A 20,905-nucleotide genomic window follows, 5' to 3' on the forward strand; every position below is an offset into this window, starting at 1 on the left:
GGGTTCAGAGGAGGATGCTGCAGACTGAAGCGCCTCTGTCAGGAGATTAGTCCTGACTGACACTGAAGGGAGCTCCAGGCCCAAAGCCTGGGCTGCCCTTCCCACTACCACAGCGTAAGACCCTCCCTCTTCCGTAGCCACGGTAGGGGGAGAAAGCATGCCAACATCTGGAGAATTGTCTAGACCACTGGCGTCACCAGGTCCTCTTTCCAGTTCGGCTCTTCAAGCTGGTCTGCGAAAGGATCCAGCGACACCTCCCGATCCTCTTCACCACCTTCTGGGCGATAGGGAACACCAGGGATGAACAGGAGAACAAAAGAACCCTCCGGTGTCGGATTTGATGTCGGCCGACGCCGGTCCATCTCCGGAGTGAGGTTGGGGACGGCGTTGGCTGGGTGCACGACTGACAACGGGGGCGTCGTCGCTGGTATCGGCGCCAGGAAAGGTTGAGTAAGGGCGACCGGCGTCGATCCGCATCTAGGCCTGGATCCACGGAGGCCCTTGCGGCACTGGAGTCCCCGGCATCGAAGGCCCAGGATCCCTGACCGACTCTGCTGGGCCCTCAGGCGCACCGGCAGAGTCGGGCTGCCCAAAGATACTGTGGAGGGCTTCGTAAAATGCACGAAGTTGGGCAGGGGACGCCAGGGCTCAAGGAATGGGAGGGAGGCACTGAGTCGTCACTGAAGGAGGCACCGAAGACAGAGCTCTGGGTCCCGCATCACGTCAGCCGCCCGACGGGGAGAAGGCAAAGAGTGCCGGTGCTTCTTCACCTTCTTCTTGTGCTTCGACTTACCCGAAGACCCCAAAGACTTGGAATGGGTCGAGGTATGGGGGGCTCCACGAGCGGTCTCCAGACCTTCCACTCGAGCGGGAGCGACGCAGAGCCGACTGCCGGGCCTCCAAAAGCTTTCAGGACCGCTCCCGCAAAGACTTTGGATTCATGGCCCGGCAGTCAGAACACGACTTTGGGTCGTGGTCGCGCTCCAGACACCAAAGTCACACGAGGTGCAGGTTCGTCACAGACATCAGTTTGTGATAGGCCTCGCAGGGCTTGAAGCCAGTCCGGCGGGGGGACATCCCTTGCGCACCAGGAGTCAAAGATTTGAAAAAAAGTCCACAAAATGTTGAAAAAAGCTTAGTCAAAAAGTGACTAAAGGGTTAGCTCCCTCCGGATCTGCGCTAGGCAGGCGCGGAAAAGAAAGAACTGACGTCAGCGTGCAGGGGCGGCGTCTAAGTAGACACCACGACGTCATTCCGGCGACCATGACGACGGAAGCGGAGTCGACCGACGCCAACTACCGATGCGCAGGGGTACTGCAAAGAAAAAATTCTCCGGATCCAGTATGATGCCTGGGGGTAATTCTAAGGTAAGGAATCTATAACTCCTAAACTCCACCGGCTTCCAGGCCTCCCAGAAGATCACCCACGGTCCCTTCACCTGCCGTAGCTGCAGCTTCTCCAGCCAACGCACTCCAGCACGCCTAGCCCATTCCAACACTGCATGCCACAACCATCTCAGCTGCATACTGCTCAGCACCCGCTCACTCCACAAGCACGCTGTCAAACTCTAGGACCTGCTCGACTCGTCCGCCCCGGACATCGCCTTCCTGACGGAAACCTGGATGAACACCTCCTTGGCACCGGACATAGCCATAGCCATCCCCGACGGCTACAAGATCACGAGTGGAGACCGGAACAACAACAAACCAGGAGGAGGAATCGCCATCATCCACAGGGACACCATCAGAGTATCAACCAGCACCGAAGATGCCCTCAACATGGCCGAACACCTTCACTTCCAGATCCACGTCAACAACAATACCACCATCAGAGGAACCCTCGTTTATAGAACTTCGGGCCCCCGACCACAGTTCAGCGAATCCATCGCCGACCTCATCAGCAGGCATGCCATCGCCTCCACAGACTACATCCTCCTCGGAGACCTGAACTCCCACCTAGAGAACACCAACGACAAAAACTCCACAACACTGATCGCCAACCTCGCCAACCTCAGACTCAAAGAACTCGTCACGACACCCACCCACTCTGCTGGACACACGCTCGACCCCATCTGCTCCGCCAGCGACCACGTCACCTTCAGCCACACCACCGAACTCCACTGGACCAACCACCACTGCATCCACTTCTCCCTCGAGAAACACACCACACACAACCAACCACAACGTATTCCACACTGCAACTGGAAAAAAGTCTCCGAACACCAGCTCATCACCGCACTCGCCCGAGACCCTCCTCCCGAGTCCTCCGAGACCAACGCAGCAGCACACAACTTCAGACTATGGATCGACGACTGCGCCAACACCCTCACCCCAATCAGGAAACCCTCCAACAGACACACCGACACAAGAGCCATCTGGTTCAACGACGACCTCCAGAACTCCAAGCATACCTGCAGAAAACTCGAAAAGCAATGGCGCAAGGACCAGACAACCACGCAGCCCTCATGAACGCCAGACGCAGACACCACCAGCTCATCAGATCCGCAAAAGAACCTCCTTCAAGGAACGCATAGACAACAACGCACACAACAGCAAAGAAATCTTCAACATCGTGAAAGAACTCGCCACCCCCAGTTCCAGCTCAAAGTGACATACCACCGTCACAAGACCTCTGCGACTCCTTGGCTAACTTCTTCCACCGCAAGATCACAGACATCTACAACAGCTTCGATACCCAGACGCAAACGGCGGACACAGACACCCCAGAATCAATACCCATCGAACGCAACGACTTTCTGCTCTCCCGGAAAAACGTCAACGACGAAGAGACTGCCAAAATCATGAACACCATCCACTCCGGCTCACCTTCCGACCCCTGCCCCCACCACATCTTCAACAAGGCAAGCCCCATCATCGCACCCCAACTTCGAAAGATCATCAACGACTCCTTCGAGACCTCCACCTTCCCAAAGAGCTGCAAACACGGCGAACTGAACGCCTTCCTCAAGAAACCCAAAGCGGACCCAAAGGACCTCAAGACATTCTGACCCATCTCCCTGCTCCCGTTCCCCACTAAAGTCATTGAGAAGATCGCCAACAGACAACTGACCCTCTTCCTGGAGAACAACGTCCTGGACTCATCCTAATCCGGCTTCCGCAGCAACCACAGCACCGAGACCTCCCTCATCACCGCCACTGACGACATCAGCGCCATACTCGACAAGGGCGATACCGCGGCCCTCATCCTCCTGGACCTCTCGGCCGCTTTCGACACCGTCTGCCACCACACCCTTCGCACACGCCTCCACGACACAGGGATCCGAGGCAAAGCTCTGGACTGGATCACCTCCTTCCTCACAAGCAGAACCCAGAGAGTCCGCCTCCCCCATACCGATCCGAAGCCACCACGATCACCTGCGGCGTACCCCAAGGATCATTCCTCAGACCAACCCTTTTTAACATCTACATGGCACCTATCGCTACCATCGTCCGAGCACACCACCTCAATATCGTCTCGTACGCTGACGACACGCAGCTGATCCTCTCCCTCACCAAAGACCTGGCCATCGCCAAATCCAACCTCCACGTGGGAATGAAGGCCGTCGCAGAATGGGTGAAGACTAGCTGCCTGAAACTGAACTCGGACAAGACGGAGGTCCTCATTCTTGGCTCCACCTCCTCCGCATGGGACAACTCCTGGTGGCAGACTGCGCTGGAACTGCCCCGACACCCACAAACCATGCACGCAATCTGGGGTTCATCCTGGACTCGGCTCGCCATTACCCAGCAGTCAATGCCGTCTCCTCCTCCTGCTCCACAAGATCTACAGATGGATCCCCACCAAAACCAGGAGAACGGTCACCCAGACACTCGCTCGCAGCAGGCTGGACTACGGCAACGCCCTCTACGCAGGAACCACGGCTACACTCCAGAAGAGGCTCCAGTGCATAAAGAACGCATCCGCACGCCTCATACTCGGACTCCCCCGTCACAGCCACATCACCACCCACCTACGAGACGTGCATTGGCTCCCGGTCAACAAGAGTATCACATTCAAACTCCTAACCTACGCACACAAAGCACTCCACAATGCCGGACCACCATACCTCAACGAACAACTGTCATTCTACACCCCGAATCGCCAGCTGCGCTCCGCCGACCTTACCCTCGCCAGCGTCCCACGCATCTGCCAAACGACAACCGGCCTCAAATCCTTCTCCCACCTCGCCGCAAAGACATGGAATACCCTCCCTGCCCATCTACGCAAGACCCAGGACCTGCTGACCTTCAGGAGACGCCTCAAGACCTGGCTGTTCGACCAGTAGCTGCCCCACCCCCCCGCCCTCAGCACCTTGAGACCCTCACGGGTGAGTAGCGCGCTCTACAAATGTTTTGATTGATTGATTAATTGATTTATAACTAACTGTCTCTTTCAGATGTAAAGGAATGCGTCTGTAAAGACTTATGCGCAGTAACATTTTGCATGGTAAAGGCGAATGCTTTGTAATGGACATATTGTACAGGGATGCGTGGTTCCATCATACATGCTGTTAAATCTAACCAAAACCAACATTAAACACCATTTGAAATATAATAGGATACACAAGCTCCATAGGAAGCTTCTACAAATGAATTGGAGCTCTTCATTATACATGATTTTCACTTCTGAATAAACTCAAAAATAATTTTCAGAATCTGACATCTGAGTTTATTTAATGACGAGAAAGATTACTTTACATAACTGAGCAAATTCTGCATGGTTATGAACTGTTATAATGTCCCTCTGATCTTAAGTAGCAAACATAGGTTCAGCTTTTGGTGCATGGATACTCTGAGGCAATGTCCCCATTATCGGAATGGCTGGTTCATAAATTGTATAAGCTATTAAGTAACATTTAACCACTCTGGAAATCTCACATTTTTATATTATTTATTTGTACAAATATAAAATAATTCAACGGGCTGTGCCCAATGCTGGCTCACTATTTGCACCAGGCATATTGTGCACTTCACTTTGTATTCCTACAACTGTTGTAGGTGTCTCCCTACACTATGGCATCACCATACACTTGTAGTTTTTAGAATGATGATTAAATCACATATCATGTGTGAGGTTACGAAATGACAATGATATTTAAATCTCTGCCCAGAATAGCTTTCTTCTACATAACTGGTTGAAGTTCACTTACCTTGATAGGAGAAATATGAAAATATTCGTATAGGCTGACTTGGGATGTGTCAGTTGATGATACTGTGCTCAACTCAGCTTGGAGTGACTCTACATCCTTTTTAAACAGTTCAATCTGTGATATAGATTAAAGAAATGAAGTGAACAAATTAAACCTTGACATACACTCCAAGGGCTTGATTTCATAATTCATGGTGATGTTAAATCCACTCATTCTCAGTGAAAGCAGTAAATTAATCAACTGTGGTGTTACCACAGGAGGAATTATAGCTACCATGTTCCAAAGAAGCGCTGTAATTCTGATGGCAGATTTCCAACATCAGCAATAATTCACTGATTTTACCTTACCACCCACTTCTAAACCATTTCCATATTCTTTTTAAAATGGGCCTGTGTAATTACTATAGAATGAAAATTGAATGCTGCTGCAATTGTCTTCAAACTGCTTCCAGATACACTGTACCACAACAACTGGTTTTCACACACAATTGTAAACAATACTAACTGTGCTGATCACTGAATAGTGTCTCTCTCATCTGACTTAAGATATTGTAATTATTTTTAAGTCTGGCTAGAAACAGCTATTACGGTCTGCTGGAGCTTATAGCACCAAAATTTGTAGAAGAGCTAACAGTAAAATCTCTCACTCTATCTGCTTTGGAGCCATGTACAATACTAAAGAATCACACAACAAGCATTGGCATAGCCGATAGGTCTCGCTATTGGGACCTTATAAGTATTTAGTTATGCAGCACAATATCCTTGGTGCAACAACATCAACTGCTGCAAGGCTACACGCTTATAAGGTCCCAAAGGCGAGACCTGTTGACTATGCCACTGCTTGTTTGAGACTGGGCAAGGACGCTCAACATCCTATGATTCTGGGCAAATCCCTTAATCTCCAGTGCCTAACAAAAAAACAAATGTGTCCTTGTGTAACATAAATAGTGCTCATGTAAAGCGCTTTGATACCTTCGGGTCAAGTAAGCACTATAAAAAACTCCGAAAGCAAAAAAAAAAAACATGTAGAGTAACATGTATGTCGAGTCGACAGCTATCGTGTAGCACCAGGCTGTACATGACAGCTGGCTGACCAGGCTTCGTCTCTAATGGCAACATTGAAAGCTGGTATTTCCAAACAAAACTACAAATCCCAGAATGCAAAGTGGTATTGACTTATATACCTAACGTTGTTACACAACATCGGCCCTTTGTAAAAATAATGTTTTTTCCCCCAAAAAGTTATAATTTGCCGCTGGAAGGGAGCTTGTGTTTCCAGCACCACACACAGGGTTATGCTGACAACTCTGGGAACAGTTGTAGCTGGCCAGCAGTCAGCCAGTCAGCTTCCATGTGGCCGCAGCTGGCCCCGCCCACCATATGTGAGTATATTCTCTGCCTCGCAGAATCGTGGGACAAGAGACCGGGCCCTGGAAGTGAAGGCGCAGACGACACAGGCTTGATAATGCACAGACAGGTAAAACATTAGCCATGGCACCCCGAGGGCAGCCTCGTCGCGCCAGGCAGCGTGCAGCCGAGGAGGAGGGGTGAGCCAGCCTGGCTTGTTTACCAACCGCTAGAGCGTGTCTGTGAGCTTCAGAAAACTAGACACCACTTCCAAAAGCTATTTTGGGATATATTATGGCGTAAATTGTTGCAGTTATTGGGGTGAAGAGTGAAAAAATAGCAATTAAAGTTAAGGAGAGCAGCTGTTGTGTTTAGACGTTATTATAGCGCCAGCATGGAACTTTAAGGACACGTCGTAGCACTTTGGTGTACTGCAGAAGTGCACGTCAACGGAATATACATAAACAAGCATTGGCCGCGCGGCTGCTTGGGTGGCCTGCAGGTAGTGCATATAGAGGATGGGTGGGACGAGGATGCCACTAAAAGGTGGCAGTGTCCAGAGTTTACAGTGTAGGGTAAAGTCAAGAGAACTGCTGAGTACACAGAAAGGCAATACTCGTGTGGCAAAAGAAAGTTGCCACCTAACTGGAGGCTAGGGTATGACAGAAGGCTGGGAAAATGGACAGAGCCGAGAGGGAAGCAGTGGTTAGGTCTTGTCAATATCTGTGACTGAATGATCGAACCAGTAACAGGTCAAAATTGGTCGCAGATGGCAACTTTAGAAGAATAGGACTGAACGCACGTAGGATGTATAACAAATTCAGACTCACATAGATTACATGCATCCATTAATGCAGCTTCTATGCCCTGCATCTCAACAGTTGTTACTAGGTCTCTACGAACACTGCGCCAAAAGTAAAAAAATACAGCCGTGCAAAGATGAAGCGCTGCAAATGAAGCAGCTGTGAACCTTTCTTCAAACCGGCGCACAAAGTAAACAAAACAAACACTAATCACTACAATCCAAAAAACACGAGCAGCAGAGGCAAACAATACAAGTTTTTTCCAACCATGTCCTAATGTTGATGAGGAACATACATCAACCCAGACGGAGCCTTTCCTCTCAAACCCTTACATACCTTGAGTTACAGAGTAAGTTAGCCAAACCCCTGCTTCAAGCAGTTACTATGATAGCTCCAAATTTAAAGAATCCAGTCAAGATGTAAATGACGCAAATAAATCTAGTCATGTCAATGACAAATAGGAACTGTTGAAGACCCGTTCTCGCCTCAAGTTCCATTGCTTTTACCTGTAACCAAGCTTCCTCTGTGGGCTTGGTACGGCAGTTCGGTCTCTGATGCCTCTCAAGCACAGCTGCTGACTTCAGGACTCCTCGGCACCTGCCTTGGGGTGGCCAAGATAGCGGAACATAATCATGGCGTGAACAGAGAGAGAGGGTGGGGGGTACCATTTGACCAAGTTTTGGGTGAGGGCACCAGGAATAGTGTGCAGGCACCAAGCGCCAACTGCAAGCAGCAGAACTGGCACCACTGCCGAGGTGGGCAGTAGCAGGCCAGCCTCCAGTGTAACAGTAGAGCGGCCCAGACAGCTGCCCACGCAGTGTCGCACAAGCACCAAGGTCATGCTCCGGCGCCCGGCTGCAGGAACCATCATGGGCCGCCGCATTAGGCTAGCAAACGATTGAATAAGTACAAAGACTACAGCAGTGTAGTCCTCTAAAGGAATACATAATAAAGTTAGTGGGATCGGGTGAAAAATAAGAAAAACCTAAAATGGCAGAGAGAAGAGAGACGAAAACACTTTCCTCTGAACCATGTTTTGAAGTTTGGACAGGAAGAGAACAACCCAAAAAGGGATATATGCAGAGAAAACACACTGCAAAGATATGAAGAGTTGACAAAAAACTGTAAGACCGCAAAAGTGAAAGTGATCGCGATCAAGCGCGCGAGCGATGCGCTTAATGAGCATGACGAGGAAAGCCATATGGCGCCTCTGCTCATAAGCGCGCACCCGCGCACATGCACGCAAGCTGTAGGCAGGCAATGGTAGCATTTTGTTAAGCCCTTACTAAAAATCTCGCCAGACCAGCGCATGCGCTGGGTCAGGCGAGACCTAAAAAACCACATGCTTGCCCAGTAACAGTTTGTTGCACTTCTTTAATTTACAGGCCTTAACAGGCACAACAAAACTAAACAAATGAGAAAACAGTTTCAAATATTTGGCAAGCCTTGTAACACCAGAAGGACAGAACAGGTTACTTACCTTCTGTAACACTTTTTCTGGTGGATACTCTATCTAACCGCCGATTTGTCACCTTTAAAATAATCCTCAGGGTAGGGCTGAATTCAGAAACTCAACAGCAATACTCCTAAATGCCGGTAGGTAGATAGGTGTGGCGCCACCCCAGCATCGTTCCGCTCTGAAAGTGACCGGCGGAGCCGCATATAAGAGCCAACTATATGTGCTCATGTCAGTTGCTTTCTTAGGCTATCCACGCCCAGCAACACGGAGCCTACTGGCAGACTGGCATAACCAGTGTGCAGATGCCTACATTTTTGTACTGTCTTGTCTTTCTTTGCCCCCGAGAACCCAACAAAGCACTGATCATCCATACTGTACTCTTTAGTGCAATCAATATGAAAGGCCAGTGCCCTCTCAAGGTCTAAACGATGAAGCCTCTCTTCGTCCTTAGAAGAATGAGGTGGGGCACTGACAGCCAGATGGGTGGTAGCATGCCCGACATGAAATGGAGTGACTACTTTCGGTAGAAAGAAAGCTTGGGTCCTCAATTCCAACATCTTTGGAAAGAATTTTGTATAAGATGGGTTGACAAAAAGAGCCTGCAGCTCGCTCCCATGCCTAGCCTATGTCATGGTGAGCAGGAAGACCATCAGAAGTCTTAAGGGGCAACTGTGCATTGGCTCAAAAGATGCGCATATCAACAAAGTGAGAGCTAAGTTCAGATCCCACTGTAGTTTTACAAATGTTTTCAGAGGAAAAAAACGTTGCAAACCTTTAAAAACCTCATCAAAACAGGTGATTTATGTGAGAAGTTGGCCTGATGTATGATGTCACTAGTTCTAGTGTACACCTTATATCAGTCCAAACAACCCTTATGGTGATTGGTTGTAAAGTCAACCTTATAGACCAGCTATCCTAGTGGTAGCATGGACAAGAGCAGTCTTAGGCTAAACTCTGAATGGCATGTGAAGCCAGCTGTGATACCATATGCAATCCCTTGAATACCAAATGAAAGGACACCACAACAGATATATATATAAAATAAAGTGTATTTATTCTAGTCAAACCCTCAGCACTCTTTATGAGATTCGAGGTAAGTACAACACAGTCTTATTCAAGCATACATTAAGTCACAAAGGTAAGTAATACAGTTAGGCCCTAGGGGCCACGCAAACCATATACTAAAGAAGTGGTATCAGGACCACTGTCACGGAAATAGAATAGGCCTAGGCCTAGGGAATCGCTGGGGCTACACTACACTACCAACAGTTAGGAAGTGGGAGGCCCACGGGATTCAGGTGCAGAGTGGAAACACTCATGCGTAATGCGTATAATCAATAGAAATAGTACAGTTCTGAAATAAGCAGTTTTAGGACACTTCTGAAGCAACTAGGAAGTCGAGACTCGGAAACTAGACCCTAGGATAGTCACTACCCTTGTGAGCACCGAAGTACCCAAGTTACCTAGCCCACAGGCTGCGGGTGCATAGGTGTGAACTTGCGTCGGGTTTCGTCATGGACTTCTATGGATGCCTGAAGGAAAGTTGCTGACAGGCAGTCAGTGCAGAGTGTCCAGTGGATCCCAAGGCCGGGATCAAGAAGGAAGGGTACCTGCAAGCAGAAGGGACAGAGTCAAGGTCACTAGCCAGTGACCACGTGGAACCAGGAAGGAACCAGGCGATGTCGTGAAGATTGCAGGTGAAGGGTGAAGCTTGTTGCAGCAGCCACGGGTAGCAGGAGACGTCGAGGACGACCAGGACCAGGAAGCGAGCTGTCCCACGAAGGCTCTTGCTGTCGGCGGCGTCTAAGTCGAACTAGGACTCACCAAGCCTTGGCAAGCGGAACCCACGAAGCCAACGGGCAAGCAACCGGACAGACGCGGCAAGCAGGAAAATGCAGAAGGGCCCCACGCAGGACTCGTGGAGTGTGGGGGGCTGATCTTCGGTGCAGATGGTCATTGGGGTTGGGGCTTCTCAATCCCCGGTGCAAAACTTCGAGGGTACCTCAGAAGCTGCGCTGGAAGATACTCGCCACTTTTTCCAGGTAGCCGGTCCCACGTCTCTCGTCGCCTCCACGGATCTCAGCTCGGCTGTGGATGTGGATCAGGGTCGGAGAAGTCTGGAAGTCAAGGCTCTGGTCGGGCTCTGCAGTCGGTCCCTCGTAGAACTTCAGCAAAGCAAAGGGTAAGTCTCTTGATGGTGCCTGTTTGCACAGGGTAGCCACTCCTTGGCCACAAGGGAGATTCTTCAGTCTTCTTCTTTCGTCGAATGTCGAAGGTCCAGAGTTTCTGTTCAAGTTGCAGGTTCAGGATAATCTAATCTCCTGGGGCCCAGCTACCACACTTATACTAATCTGGGGGGCTGGGTTGCCTGCTAGGTCACGCCTTATGGGTGGGACCTGGGAGAGGGGTGGTTACACCCCCTTCCCTTTGTCCAGTTTCGCGCCAGGACTGGGGCTGGAGTGCCCCAGCACCGGTTTGAACTGGACTATGCATGGGACACCTTGTGTGCCCCAGGCAGTGTCTCGTTTCTTTCATCCCTCCCTGCCCCAATACACTAAGACAGCAATATCATCAAGATAAGCTGCACAGTAGTCATCCAGGCCTGTAAGGACTTGATTCACCAACCTTTGGAAAGTGGCAGGTGCATTCTTCAAACCAAAGGGTGTAGGAGAGTAGGGTCTGCTTTCTATGTTCACCCCCACTTTTTGCTTCACAGGTTTTCGACTTAGATGTGGCTGTGGGCCTGCTAATCAGACCCACAGCCCAGCTGTTCTCTCTCTAAATTCATACTATGTACTTTAGGTACATAACCCAATTGGTTATGGTCACCTTATTGGCCCCTGTATAGTGTACCTTAGGTACCCAGGGCATAGGTGTACCCTAGGCCTACCAGGGGCTGCAGCATGTATTGTGCCACCCCTGGCCTGGCCTTCCATTATGACACAACTGGCTGATCACTCAGCTGGGGCAAGGTCGTGTAATCACTCCTTGCTTAGGTGTAGTATTCCTATACCTACCTTATATATAGACACACGTGTACCTATCAGCCACTCCTATGGCAGGCCTTAACAATGCTGGAGGCAGAATGCTTGGTAACATGTGAGATGGTGCTCTAGCATGAGCTGAGCCTGTCTGCAGCTTTCGGAACCATGTCCTTATAGCTGTTCTATGATATAGCCTACCATATACTCTTAAAGTACCTTATAATCTTAAACGGTTATAGTAACTATTGTTTGGCTTTATCGAAACATGTCGTCTAAGGTGTCTAACACTTTGGAATAATACCCCCATACCACTTCTGGCAATGAGGATATTATTCCTCCCTTCTAGAGGGAGAAGACATGTTGAAACCTACTTACCCGGTTAAAGTTAACCAGAGCCCCAGCATCACAAAATGGATGCTGCTGCCACAGACACAAGTCTGATCTCCTGCTGCTGGGAGTCCTTCCAGCGAGGGAGGCTTGGACAATAGGTTTCCTGCCTTGGGAGGTGCGAGCACCACCCCAGACAGGCTTTAGTGTATTGGGGCAGGGAGGGATGAAATAAACTAGACACTGCCTGGGGCACACAAGGTATCCCATGCATAGTCCAGTTAAAACCGGCGCTGGGGCACTCCAGCCCCAGCTCTGGCGCGAAACTGGACAAAGGAAAGGGGGTGTAGCCACTCCCCTTCCTGGTCCCACCCATAGGAGGGACCTTGCAGGTAGTCCAGCCCACTAGCCCAGTATATCAGTAGGTAGCTGAGCCCTGCTAAATTAGATTAACCTGAATCTGCAACTTGAACAGAAACTTTGGACCTTCGACATTCGACCTCAGGAAGGAGACTGAAGAAATCTCCCTTGTGGCCAAGGTGTGACCACCCTGGGCAACCAGGCACCATCCAGCGACCGCTGCTTGCTTTGCGACTGATCCTACGAGGGACGACTGCAGAGACTGACCAGCGCCGAGACTTCCAGACACCTCTGACCCAGATCCACATCTCCAGCGAAGCTGAGACCCGTGGAGGCGACGTGGGACCGGCGACTTGGGAAAAGTGGCTAGTAACTGACTAGCGCTACTTCTGAGGCTTCCTCGAGGCTGTGCTTGGGGAATTGAGAAGCCCCAATTCCGAGCATCATCTGCAAAGAAGACCAGCTCCCCACACTTCACGTGTTCTGCGTGGGGCCCTTCGGCACTTGACCTGCTCAACGCGTTGTCCGGTTGCTGGCCCGTTGGCTAGTGACCTCTGCGATGACAATCCTGCTGTTTTGATTTGCTGGTCCGGCTCCTCCAGACTGGCATTCGCTCCCCTGTGAAAGGGAAGCACCTCAGGCCTTCCTGGTCTGCAACAGAAGCGAATCTTTCATCCTGCGTGGGTTCCGCTTGCCAAGGCTTGTTGGGTCCTAACTCGACATCGACGCCGCCGACAGCAAGAGCATTCGTGGGACAGCTCACCTCCTGGTCCTGGTCGTCCTCGACGTCTCCTGGTACCCGTGGCTGCTGCGACAAGCTTCACCTCTTCACCTGCATCTACACGACATCGCCTGGTTCCTTTCTGGTTCCGTCCCGGCTCCTGGCTGGTGACCTAGACTCTGTCCCTTCTGCTTGCAGGTATCCTTCCTTCTTGATCCCATCCTTGGGATCCACCGGACACTCTTCACTGACTGCCTGTCAGCAACTTTCCTTCAGGCATCCATAGAAGTAAACGACGAAACCCGACGCAAGTTCACACCTATGCACCCGCAGCCCGTGGGCTAGGTAACTTGAGTACTCCGGTGCTCACAAGGGTATTGACTATCCTAGGGTCTAGTTTCCGAGTCCCGACTTTCTAGCTATACCAGAAGTGTCCTAAAACTGTTAATTTCTAATAACTTCCATTTCTATCGACTTTTACGCATTACGCGTGAGTGTTTCCACTCTGCACCTAAATCCCGTGGGCCTCCCACTTCCTAACCTTTGGTAGTATAGTGTAGCCCCAGCTATTCTCTAGGCCTAGGCCTATCCTGTGTTCGTGACAGTGGTTCTTATACCACTTACTTAGTATATGGTTTGCGTGGCCCCTAGGGCCTAACTGTATTACTTACCTGTGTGACTTAATGTATGCTTAAATAAGACTGTGTTGTACTAACCTCGAATCTCATAAAGAGTGCTGAGGGTTTGACTAGAATAAATACATTCTATTTTTATATATATCTGTTGTGGTGTCCTTTAATTTGGTATTCAAGGGATTACACATTGGTATAACAGCTGGCTTCACATGCCATTCAGAGTTTAGCCTAAGACTGCTCTTGTCCATGCTACCACTAGGATAGCTGGTCTATAAGGATGACTTTACAACCAATCACCATAAGGGTTGTTTGGACTGATACAAGGTGTACACTAGAATTAGTGACATCATATATATGTAGTCGAATGTCGAAGGTCCAGAGTTTCTGTTCCAGTTGCAGTTTTTCAGGATAATCTGATTTCACAGGGCTCAGCTACCTCCTAATATACTAGGCTAGTGGGCTGGGCTACCTGCAAGGTCCCTCCTATGGGTGGGACCAGGAAGGGGGGTGGCTACACCCCCTTTCCTTTGTCCAGTTTCGCGCCAGAGCTGGGGCTGGAAGGCCCTAACACCGGTTTTTACTGGACTATGCATAGAGCATTTTGTGTGCCCCAGGCATGTCTCATTCCATTCAGCCCTCCCTGCCCCAATACACTAAAGTCTGTCTGGGGAGGTGCTAGCACCTCCCCAAGCAGGAAACCTATTGTCCCGGCCTCCCTGGCTGGGAGGGCTCCCAGCTGCAGGAGGTCAGACTCGTGTCTGTGGCAGCAGCATCCATTTTGTGATGCTGAGGCTTTGGTTAGAGTTAAACAGCAAAGTAGGATTTTAACATGTCTCTCCCTCTAGAGGGGAGGAATAATATCCTCATCACCAGAAATGGTAAGGGGGTAGTATTCCAAAGTGTTAGACACCTTACACAACATGTTTTGATAAAGCCAAACCATAGTTACCATAACCACGAGGATTATAAGGCACTTTAAGAGTATATGGTAGGTGATATCATAGAACAGCTATAAGGACATGGTTCCGAAAGCTGCAGACAGGCTCAGCTCATGCTAGAGCACCATCTCACATGTTACCAAGCACTCTGCCTCCAGGATTGTTAAGGTCTGCCATAGGAGTGGCTTAAAGGTTACCCATGTGCCTATATATAAGGTAGGTATAGGAATACTATACCTAAACAAGGGGTGATTACACAACCTTGCACCAGCTGAGTGATCAGCCAGTTGTGTCATGATGGGAGGCCAGCCAGGGGTGGCATAATACATGCTGCAGACCCTGGTAGGCCTAGGGTACACCTATGCCCTGGGTACCTAAGGTACACTGTACAGGGACTCATAAGGTGATCCTTACCAATTGGGTTATGTACCTAAAGTACATAGTATGAATTTAGAGAGAGAACAGCTGGGCTGTGGGTCTGATTAGCAGGCCCACAGCCACATCTAAGTCGAAAACCAGTGAAGCAAAAGCAAAAAGTGGGGGTGACCATAGGAAGCAGACTCTACTCTTCTAAACTCAGCCACAAAAAGGTTGAAAGGTCTGCTGGGTTAAAGGAATGGTCTGGTGCTGGCGAAGCTGAACACCCCTACCACAGACACGGAGGGGACAAAATCAGTAAAGGTATTGGATGGATTGATTCAAGGTAACCAAGTAAGTACCTATGTGGAACTCTATAATTTGTTTGTTCAGGAGAACATTCTTACGAAAGAGTGCCAGGGAAAAATTACACCAGCATCTAGTAGACTCAAAGTTATCTAGTGCCAGAGAGCCAGGCAAGGTAGCAGATGAGTGGGTTAGGATAAGAGTACCCAAGTAGACCTGGGGGTTGATTCCAAGAAGGGGGGTTAGGCCCACAGAAGGGATAGGAGGGAGGTAGTGAGTCTGCCAAAGAGGTTCTGTCAGAGCCATAATGAGGGAGTCAGGCCGAGCCCACTTTGGAAAGCAGAATAGTGGAGGCCCAGGGTTAAAAAATCTCTTAAAGAGGTTATGCTGAATAAGTTACTTACCTTCGGTATTGCTTTATCTGGTAGAGATTAGATCGAGCCGCAGATCCCTTACCTTAGAATTATCCCCAGGCACCAGACTGGATCTGGACATTTTTCTTCAGCATCTCTTCACGTCGGAGAGGGTGTCGAGCGACTCCGTAACGACGACGTCCACCAGATGTAACATTTTCAGAGTCCCTATAAGCCCTCCACTAATGTGCTGACGTAAGTTGCTTCCGCGACTACTTTCTGCGCTAAAATGCAGAGCCACATATAGAAACTGCCATGGAAACAGTGTGCCCAAAAAGAATCCTCTTTTTGAAAGACATATATATTAAGTATTAGCCAGTGGTTGGTGTGCCTTGATGTATATATTTTTGTGTGTATATATATACACACACGTGTGTATGTATGTGTATATATATATATATGCATGTATATATGTGTAAGTATGTATGTGTATATATATACACACACACACACATATATATATATTTATATATATATATATATACACACACACACACACATATATATATATATATATATATATATATATAGTTACCAACAAAAGCACAAAGGTGCATAGAAGTGATCTGGTGGATAATTTTATTTTTGGTGTCCAAATTTACATAAAAATATAAACTACTATAAATTGGTGTCTGAACTCTTGAATGTCTTGTGCATTTCTTCCTCAATTTATTTGGTGGTGTCTGATTTCTTGAGTGTCTTGCGCATTTCTTCCTCAATTTATTTGGTGCTGTTTAATTTGTTACACAATTGCTCCTTTGTGTAAGCCTAACTGCTCAGAGCTAAAACAAAAGCAACCCTACTGGTCCGATAAAGGGTTGGTAAGTGTAATACATGGTGAGGTCACACAGCCACACCATATAATATACCCCATTTCCTCACAGGGAAATGCTTGCAAAAAAACCACTGGCAATTGCTCGTGGTAGCATTCCAACCGATCATTCTTTTGACCACCATACCACCTAAGTTTGGACCTAGCCATATGCTAATCAGTCTTGACCCTGACCCAATAAGAACAGCTCAGCCTGAACTGCCAAGCTAACTATTCCCTGAACTGGAACACAAACAACCCAAGGCTGGTTTCGTCCTGATTGAGGCGTAGGGTGGAGCTTGGTTCCAGTTGCACAGTGAGCAAGGGACCAAAGTCTGGTATACCCTTGGCCACTTAGTGCATTAATTCAAACACAGTACTGTGTCTGCAAAAGACCTGCCCTGCAACAAGTTGTTGTTTCACTATTGCAGATAGTGGTGTCCTTTGGCCTGTACCAACACTAGATCTTCCCAGTGACTCTCTGCTTCAGAACATTCAGCCGCGAGGGACTCTTGGAGAGGGCACATGTGAATCTTTGTGTGAGGAACAATGGCAATACAGGAGGTCATCATTCCTACAAGACGCAAAGCATGACAGTCCATACTGTGAGGGGACAACTAGGCTGAAAAAGCAGAAGCAGGTGTTAAAAGGATTTGACTCGTTCAATACGGACCCTGGGAAGGATTGAATTTCAAGATGATGCAGTTGGGGCTTAGTTATCTTTATATTAAATCCCAGGCTGTGGAGCAGGGACACTGTTGTTTGAGCACTAGGCACTGCAGCTTGTGCTGCTCTTGATCAGCCAATCTTCAAGGCAGAGAAATATGCGAATCCGCTTGTTTTACTAATGAGCAGACACCAATGCTAGGCACGTTGTAAATACCCTTGGAGCCGTGGTGAACCAGAAAAGTAAGTACTTTGAACTGGTACTGTTGTCCACTTACCACAAAGAGAAGGAATCGTCGCTGAGTTGGGCGGATGGGAATGGAGAAATAGGCATCTTGAGTTTGACCGCTGTCATGAAATCGTCCTGTTGAAGGAGGGGCATGATATCCTGTTGAGTTGCCATGCAAAAATGTTCTGATAGGATGTAGCGGTTGAGGGGCTTCAGACTGAGGATGGGCCTGTGGGAGGCAGTCTTCTTGGGAATGTGAAAGTAGAGAGTAGGCGTCGCTACCTAGGTTTTGTAGAGGCACCCTCTGTATTGCATGCTTTTGTAGGAGTGGCTACCCTTATTTCTGAAGGAGGGAGAGGTTTTCTTAGCTGAGTATCTGTTTACATGATGGGATGTCGGGAGGGGTTGTGTGTAGTTTGAGGCAACAGCCGTCTTGGAATATGGCTAGGACCCACCTTTTGGATGTGATTTCCTTTCTGAGCAAACACGATCGGGAGATAATCGTAGCGTCACTGTTGGAGGTGGCAGCTCCCATATTGGAGATGCATCTGTCCCCATCCCTGTAGTTACTGGGTCACTAGGAGAGGGTCTTAATTTCTTTTTAACACATGGGATGACTACTCTAGCCTTGACAAGCTCCTTGAAATTGTCAGGAGCAGTTTAGCATGCAATTCAGTATGGAGAGGAATTGGATAGCAGGCTCAGATTTGAAGGATGTCTCTTGAAGTCATCTTCCTCCTGGATGGCATTGATGTAAAACTTGAGAAATGCTCTAGCTCGCTGAATGACCTCATGATAGGCTGTAGTGTCATCAGGATGTGAGGATCTGACTGAGTAATGTTCTAGACTGGGGTCACCTGGATATCCACTGTGTAATCATCCTAGGGATCATCAGCGGGGCCTTCATCTGATGACTACTCATAAGGGACAAACAAGCCACAGCAGCTACCTGGCTCTGAATGCGAAAGAGGGGGTCTTTCTGGTGACTATGGTGGTGGCAGTGGGGGAGGAGTGCATGGTTGTAGCGATCGTGGTGGGAAAGTGGGGTGTGGCAGTAGTGATGAGGGTGGGCTGTGTGGCAAAGAAAGAGAAGTGGTGGCTCCATTCCAACATTTCTTCAATGCCGGTTTGGGGAAGGGAGTTCTGGGATTAGGTTCCCCTCAGTCAGTCTCCTCTTATGAGGAAGAGGTGGAAGAGATTGTGGTGTAGGGGGTGACTGATTTTGCCTGTGGCTGGGTGGATGAACAGGTGCTTTTGTCTGGCGCCCTGTTCAAGCCTCTCCAGGACAGGGACCTTGATGTTCTTGTGTCCAGTGGTTAAAGGAGGTCTCACGTTTGACTTGCCCTCGATTTTGAGGAGGGGTTCTGCATTGAAGCAGGTTTTGGTGCCGACGGAGCCCTTGGAGTCCACTTTGGTTGGGACCAATAGTGTTTAGTTCCCTTGTAGCACCTGGGGCATCAACGCCCTTGGCTGGATGTTTGCCTGGCTTTGAAGCCTTTAGCTGGCGCTGACCGGAGCCTGAAGGCAGGGGGGCCCTTGGCTTATCTTTTTTTAGCATCAGCAGTCGGTGATCAAAGCCAGACTCCTTCAGGAGAAGTGCTCTGCTTCAGTGTCGGATTTCTTTTGGGGCCACTGCTCAGTAATATGGGCCTCAGGGGGTCGAAGGTATACTCCTAGCCTAGGTTTGGTCTTCAGCTCTGGTTCACCGTCCTCCATCTCCTGCTTGTTGAGCTAACACAACATCACAGTCTCCAGATGAGCGTCAGTTGCACAGCCAGGAGACCAGACAGGCCGGCCTCTTCCTGTTCTTCAGTGAGGAGGAGATGTCTGAGGTGTCCCGTTGATGCATCTTCTTGTTTACTCAGCATCATTCCCTCAATATTGGAGGGTGTATTAGGATCAGAAGTCAAAGAAGGATAGGTAGGAGGCATTGTTGTGGTTGGGAGAACAGGCACAGATCTCACAACATGCAATTGTCTGGCCAGGGATATTTCTGTAGACAGCAAGGGCCGTTTTGAAAGGATTCCATCACCCATGCAGCATTCTCTGGCAAGGAAGGACTGGAGAATGCTCTCGGGAACCCCCCAGGGGGGAGTAAACCCTCAACATCAATGACTGTCTTCGGTGGTGCGAAAGGTATTCATGTGTTAGGGAGACAAAGGTACGGGAGCATGGTCGAAACCTGACGAGATGGGATCAAAAAGTAACTACATGGGGCCCAATTCAAAACATGTTTAGGACACGAAAACTCGGAGCTGGCTCGGTGCACATCCAAACCAGATTGCGGTGAAAAATAATCTAACATGGAGTCGGTGCCCATTTGCAATGTGACTCAAGAGACTTTGAATAAAAACAACTAGCAAACGTATGAGCGCACTTTTGATGGTAGGCGTATGCTAATCATGTGTATCTACAGCCACACATGATACGAACATATAGTTACTGAATATAACTAAATTTTTCTTTTTGACGGATACATCTTCCTGCAGATGACCTTATAAAGGAATGCCAAAAGTACAAGTTACTTACCTTCGGTAACGATGTATCTGGTAGAGACGATTCTAGTCGCAGATTCCTTAACGTAGAATTATCCCCAGGCGTGAGACTGGACCCGGAAAACTTTCTTGCCCAGCATCTCTGCGCCTAGGGGCGGCCCCTCGCGACTCCGCCCCGACGTCCTCCGTGGGCGTGACGTCAGCGAGGTCACATAAGCCCCACCCCGGCACGCTGACGTCAGTTTGCTTTGGAGAACTTTTCCACATCACAACGCGGAGCCATCCCTGGCCGGAAACCCCAAGGAAGGAAAGGGGTGTGCCAGCCTCTGCCAACCCCACCCCTCAGGTGGGGGAGGCGAGGTGAAGCACATCTCCGGGCTCTCGCCATCTTGAAGAATGGAAGTCCTGCCCAATCAGGACTAGGCTACTGCCCCCCTCCCACAGGAGAGTGGCAGGAGAGGGGGTGTATCCACCCCAGAGAGGGGACCCATTGGTCCCTGCCCTTTACCTACCTGTAACACCCATAAATGTAGTATTTAGGGGCACGCTGAACCTTCCTTCCTCAGATCCAGATTCCGAAACAAGCAAGAAGATCAAGAAACAAGAAGACCTGCCGTGTAGCTACTAACAAGAGGAAGACACCAACTGATTTGGCCCCAGCCCTACCAGCCTGTCGACCCTCAAACCTACTCCTGCTAAACCCCGGCATCTCCAGTGGTCAGCAACCTCAGAAACCCCGGAGGACCTGACTGCCTTGTGACTCCAGCTTCCTGGGACTCTCACGAGCAGTGGTACTGCTCAAAGCAAGTAACTGACCCCTGGTATCAGTCAGGAACCGCAAACCCTGCACACTCTGCACCCGCCAAGCCTGGCCTGTGCAGGAGTGAACAAAGACCACGAGGACGT

The 20,905-nt window shown here is 49.3% G+C and overlaps 1 protein-coding gene across 3 annotated transcripts in view; it reads right to left on the reverse strand.

Annotated features, from left to right (window-relative positions):
- VPS13A (vacuolar protein sorting 13 homolog A) overlaps window positions 1-20,905 on the reverse strand; it is a 2,314,464-nt gene that overhangs the window by 523,558 nt on the left and 1,770,001 nt on the right. For all 3 annotated transcript variants that reach the window (XM_085633365.1, XM_085633382.1, XM_085633374.1), the window contains one exon: window positions 5,150-5,263. In XM_085633365.1, the coding sequence (XP_085489491.1) occupies window positions 5,150-5,263 (114 nt within the window). The remainder of the gene's footprint in view (window positions 1-5,149; window positions 5,264-20,905) is intronic.

The sequence above is a fragment of the Triturus cristatus genome, chromosome 2_1 (genome assembly GCF_964204655.1).
Source record: "Triturus cristatus chromosome 2_1, aTriCri1.1, whole genome shotgun sequence".
Classification (NCBI taxonomy): Eukaryota; Metazoa; Chordata; class Amphibia; order Caudata; family Salamandridae; genus Triturus; species Triturus cristatus.